At 38.0% G+C, this 6,166-nt stretch overlaps 1 protein-coding gene across 1 annotated transcript in view; it reads left to right on the top strand.

The window, feature by feature from the left end:
* The window catches only part of RNF13 (ring finger protein 13), a 151,243-nt gene extending 145,622 nt beyond the window's left edge, over positions 1 to 5,621 (top strand). The window contains exons 9-10 of the mRNA XM_007471298.1: positions 3,872 to 3,952; positions 4,230 to 5,621. Coding sequence (XP_007471360.1) covers positions 3,872 to 3,952; positions 4,230 to 4,594 — 446 coding nt within the window. The 3' untranslated portion in view covers positions 4,595 to 5,621. The remainder of the gene's footprint in view (positions 1 to 3,871; positions 3,953 to 4,229) is intronic.
* Positions 5,622 to 6,166: the final 545 nt, after the last annotated feature.

Here is a 6,166-nt window from a genome sequence, read left to right as displayed (position 1 = left end):
CCCCTGCATCGGCAGGCGGACTCTCAACCACTGCGCCACCAGGGAAGCCCCTGAGATGTAAATGATAAAAAAGTGGGTTTTTATATTTGAAGTTTTAAGTTACCAGCTTTTTTCTTTTATAGCTTAATCATTGAGGTTTTCCAAGATAATATGTATAGAAGGAGAACGATTTTTATTTCAGAGATTGAAAAAAAGGAATATAACATTTTATAGCAGATTACAGAAAAATGGGGCAATATTTAATTTTTATAATTTTTTATTTCTTAAATCTATCTATGAAGACATGCCTAATTTTTATTACTGCATTTAACTGCCTTTAACCTTAAAAGTAAATATTAGTTCCTTTGCTCAGGGTTTAAAAATAATCAGGGGGGCTTCCCTGGTGGCGCAGTGGTTGAGGGTCCGCCTGCCGATGCAGGGGGCGCGGGTTCGTGCCCCGGTCCGGAAAGATCCCACATGCCACGGAGCGGCTGGGCCCGTGAGCCATGGCCTCTGAGCCTGCGCGTCCGGAGCCTGTGCTCCGCAACGGGAGAGGCCACAACGGTGAGAGGTCCGCGTACCGCAAAAAATAAAAAAAACAATTAAGCTTTATATCAATTTGTATACACTATTACTAGATTATTTCAAACTAGCTTATTTTTTTAATTGAGGTATATTTGATTTACAATATTATATAATTTTCAGGTGTACAATACAGTGACTCACACTTTTTAAAGGTTATACTCGATTTAAGTTACTATAAAATATTGACTATATTCCCTGTGCTGTACAATATATCCTTGTAGCTTATTTATTTTATACCTAGTAGTGTGTACCTCTTAATCCTTTACCCCTATCTTCCCCTCTCTCCTTCCCTCTCCCCACTGGTAACCACTGGTTTGTTATCTATATCCATGAGTCTGTTTCCTTTTTTGTTATATTTATTAGTTTGTTTTAATTTTTTAGATTCTACATATAAGTGATATCACACAATATTTGCCTTTCTCTGACTTAGTTCACGAAGTATAATATCCTCCAAGTCCATCCATATTGTTGCAAATGGCAAAATTTCATTCTTTATGACTCAGTAGTATTCCATTGTATATGTACTGCATCTTCTTAATCCATTCATCTCTTGATGGAGAGTTAGGTTGCTTCCATATCCTGGCTATTGTAAATAATGCTGCTGTGAACATTGGGGTGCATATATCTTTTTGAGTTAATGTTTTTGTTTTCTTTGGATATATACCCAGGACTGGAACTGCTAGATCATTTGGTAGTTCTATTTTTAGTTTTTTGAGAAACCTCTGTACTGTTCTGCACAGTGGCTGCACCAACTTACATTCCCACCAACAGTGTAGGAGTGTTTTTTCTCCACATCTTCGCCAACATTTGTTTTTTTGTTGTTTGTTTGTTTTTTGCTTTTTGGGGGGGGTTCACGGGCTTCTCACTGTTGTGGCCTCTCCCGTTGCGGAGCACAGGCTCCGGACGCGCAGGCTCAGCCGCCATGGCTCACGGGCCCAGCCGCTCCGCAGCATGTGGGATCTTCCCGGACCGGGGCACGAACCCGTGTCCCCTGTATCGGCAGGCGGACTCAACCACTGCGCCACCAGGGAAGCCCTATTTGTGTTCTTTTTGATGATAGCCATCCTGACAGGTGTGAAGTGATAGCTAACTGGTTTTCATTTGCATTTCTCTGATGATCAGTGATATTGAGCATCTTTTCATGTGCCTGTTGGCCATCTGTATGTCTTCTTTGGAAAAACGTCTATTCATGTCTAATGCCCATTTTTTTAAATCGTGTTGTTTCTTTTCTTGATGCTGAGTTATATGAGCTGTTTATATATTTTGGATATCAACCCCTTATCACTCATAACACTTGCACATATTTTCTCCCATTCAGTAGTTGTCTTTTCGTTTTGTTCATTTTTGAAGTCTAGTTCCTTTTTTAAGTCATCTTTAGAAATAGTGATTTCTTTTTCTATACCTATTTTTATGTGCAATTTTTTGTCATAACATGGCTAAATGCAGGTGCACACCTGACTTTCATATTAGTTTGTTCAAGACTGAAAGAAACCAGTGTGGCTGAAGCATGAGTGAAGGGGGGGGGGTAAGAGTGGTGTGCAATGAGATGGGTGATCTGTATATCAGATCATTTTCAGCTGTATGAAGGCCGTGACAAGGAGCTCAGATTTTATTCTAAGTGATATGGGGGACCATTTAAGTAGGACTGATGTGATGGGATTGAAGTTTTAAAAGTATCACCCTGGCTGCTATGGAGAAAAACCATATGGGGCAGGGATAGAAGGGTAGGAACAGAAGAGGCTCTTAACAGTAATCCAGGCTACTGGACCAGCGTAATTGAGGAAACAGGAGAAAAGGGGACAGATTGAGGATGTTTTACAGATAAAAGTTTACAGGACTTGGTGACGCTGAATGTAAGCTCTAAGGGAAAGAAGCATCAAGGACATGCCCAGGCCTGATAGTCAGTTCATGCTACTGCAGTGGCTGCCTTAAGTCTTGAGTGCTTCCTATTCTGATGGGTCAGTGCCTTTGCTGTATCTGACGACCCAAGGTTTTGGGGGAAAACTAGGGAGGAGCAGGTTTACAGGGGAATATCAAAGTTCTGCACACTTACATATTATAACATTCCTAGATTGATGAGACTTAAGTGTCTTGATGAAAATTTTCTGAAACAGTATTCAAATAATAATATGAATAACGTTCCAGATAGAAGCATTTCCATATTGTTGCACATAACAGACATGAATCTCACCCTTCCTGCAGCTTCTGAACATCTGTCCACTAGTGAATTAGCTAAGTCTTTGTTTGGCAGGCACATTTTCTTAACCACTGCACCACCAGGGAAGTCCCTATTCTTTTCTTTTTTTGTGTTATGTTCATCCAGCCTATCTATCCAGACAGTGCTTTATTTCTGACAAGCCTCCCAATGTGGTTGCCCTGAGTGTGGGATAGGCAATGACTTTAACTGTCTTTTGTTTATAAAGGTGATCAGCTCAACAATAAGGAATTAAAAAGGCAGTGATATTAATAACAAACACCAGGGCTTCCCTGGTGGCGCAGCGGTTGAGAGTCCCCCTGCCGATGCAGGGGACACGGGTTCGTGCCCCGGTCAGGGAAGATCCCACATGCCGCAGAGCGGCTGGGCCCGTGAGCCATGGCCGCTGAGCCTGCGCTGCGCAACGGAGAGGCCACGACAGTGAGAGGCCCGCGTACCGCAAAAAACAAACAAACAAACAAAAAAAAACGAAACACCATTTAGTGACTACCTCTGTGCTTGGCCCTTTATCTCATTTTATCCTCACAATTCTGCAAGGTAGATGGAATCTTTCTACCGATAAAACAGCTGTATGTTAGAGGCTAAGTAACTTGCCAGGCACCACAAAACTCATAAATGTTGGAAGAGATTTGAAGCTCAGTGTATCTCATTCTAAACGTTTTTATTCACTAATATATATTTTTTAATTTGAGTATGTTCTAACATGTTTCCATTTTTACTTAAACGACTCAGAGACCTTAAGATATCTCAACAGTGAAATTTTGTCATCTTTGGCATAAATTATTTCAACACTAGCATTTGAATAGTTATGTGAAACAGTAATGAATTATTACATTAAAATCTTTTGCAGAGGTAATCAAGGTAAACAAATTTGACATCCATTTTAAATTTCTTATTGTAGGTAAAAGGTTATTTAATTTAAAACTTCAGGTTCCTGAACTTGAACTTGAAGCAGCTCCCTGATCTGAGAGGAAACAAAGAGGTATCATTTAAAAGATAAATCAGAAGGCATTTAAAATAACTGACTGAGGAAGAACTTGAAAAGAATACTCCTCTACGTGTTTTAATTAGTTTTACTATTTTCTGTCATAGGAGATGAGTATGATGTATGTGCCATTTGTTTGGATGAATATGAAGATGGAGACAAGCTCAGAATCCTTCCGTGTTCCCATGGTATGAATAATTACATACTGCTTTGAATTTCTGTATAGAGTAATTTATACTTAGGTTCAGTATTAGAGAGACAGAAGATAGTTATTAGCACACCATAAGCCAGGCCCTGTACTAATCAGTGATCTCATTAAGGGATGGAGCAGTGTTTATAAAAATTTACAGGCTTTTCTTCTCTTGTTCCTATATGATACATATAGATCAAAACATGAATAAACATTAAAGATAATATTCCCAACTACAGTATACTACCTAAAAGATGTATATTTTGCTTCAACAGCTTATCATTGCAAGTGTGTAGATCCTTGGCTAACTAAAACCAAAAAAACCTGTCCAGTCTGCAAGCAAAAAGTTGTTCCTTCCCAAGGCGATTCAGACTCTGACACAGACAGTAGTCAAGAAGAAAACGAAGTGTCAGAACATACCCCTTTACTCAGACCTTTGGCTTCTGTCAGCACCCAGTCATTTGGGGCTTTGTCGGAATCCCGCTCACATCAGAACATGACAGAATCTTCAGACTATGAGGAAGAGGACAATGAAGATACCGACAGTAGTGATGCAGAAAATGAAATTAATGAACAGAGTGTTGTGGTCCAACTGCAGCCTGATGGTGAACAGGATTACAACATGGCAAACACTGTTTGACCTTCAGAGGGTATTGGGTTATTTCCCTTTAAAATGTTTATTTAGGCATATAGTGTTTTTGCTCCCTTCAGAGATTTCTGTAGAAATAACTTATTTTTTAGTATTCTACAGGTTAATCAGATTACTGAAACAGGTTTTTTTGATCTGGTATTTATCTGCAGGAGTGTACTTCGTTTCACTAGTAACTAATATAGACTGGTGCTGTAACTCAAGCATCAAATCAACTCTTCTTTTGGAATGAAATATAGCCAAAACATTAAAAAAAAAAAAATTCCTCACTATAGCTTACAATTAAAACCTAGATCACAGTATGCAAATGTTTCATGTTTTTACACACAAGGTCCAGTGCTGTGGCCACCTAGCATGAGCTAAGCCAACTCCCATCTCCATAGAGTTACCTAAAGTTGTTGAGCTGGAATATGCTTGTTCTGGCATTTCTGCCATCATTAGTGAGAGGCGACAAGTGTAGTTAGCATTTTTCTTCCTATCAATCAGCACCACGGAGACTCAAAGCTGTCTTTTTCCTTTCTATTGCCAATTAGTAGTCTTATCCTGATAGGAACAGTCTGTACTAGGGCAGACTGCAAAAGGTTTTTAATACTATAGTGTTGTTATGTATGAACTTGACTTATTGGCTAATGCCTCTGGACTTTACTTACTGAATTTCAGTAACCTTAAGGATTTTGTGTTGTTGTGATCAAAGGAAAAAGAAAATGCTGTATAAAAATACCAGACTTCAGTAACTGTTAATACTCAGATCGTATACCTCTTAATAAAGAGCATCTTATGCTAATTAGCCCTGCTAAACTATGTACAGAGGAAATTGTTCAAGTATTGGATTTGCAAATATTGCTTATGTTTAACAGAACTAATGATGTATTTAAACAATGTATTACGAAAAGCTAAATTATACATTATTGTAACTATGTAGAAAATATAGACTTATGTATAATCAAAATGTTAAGAATTTTTATATGGCCTTGTATGAAGGGAGTTTGAATGTTAATAAACACGTTTTCCACTTTAAGAACTGGCAAATACTTGTTCTGCTATAGTATTACCTACATTAACCGTATTTATATGCACAGCACTTTTTAACGGTATAATGATTAAGGTAATTTAGGTTAGATGATAAATGCACATCACCTTAGAATTTTCTACAAAGGAACTGCTCACAAGCAATTAGGTAATCCCCCCAAAAGTTAAAACTGCAGCCAAAATCATTCCAACAATAGTGTGTATTATGGTACCTTCTTGCAATTATGATACATCCCTTACAATAGACTGCTGTACAGCCTTGAAAAGGTAAACATCTAGATGTATTTGTATTGACATGGGATAACGGACTGATTGATAGTGAACAAAAGCATATTCGAGAATAGTTAAGTATACTAGTTATATTAGCCTTTTGTTGTAAAAAGAAAAATTTTAATACATTTTTTAAAAATGTAACGGTATTTGGGGCAATTTCACTTTTTGAACTTTTTTTTTTAAATTCTTATAAGCAACAACAAAAAATGAGATATTTCCACTTAGGAAAATCAAAAGCTGAATTTTTCATCATACTCCCAC

Source organism: Lipotes vexillifer, unplaced genomic scaffold (assembly GCF_000442215.2).
Source record: "Lipotes vexillifer unplaced genomic scaffold, Lipotes_vexillifer_v1.1 scaffold618, whole genome shotgun sequence".
In the NCBI taxonomy this organism is placed as follows: domain Eukaryota; kingdom Metazoa; phylum Chordata; class Mammalia; order Artiodactyla; family Lipotidae; genus Lipotes; species Lipotes vexillifer.
This window is presented reverse-complemented; position numbering and strand designations above follow the sequence as displayed.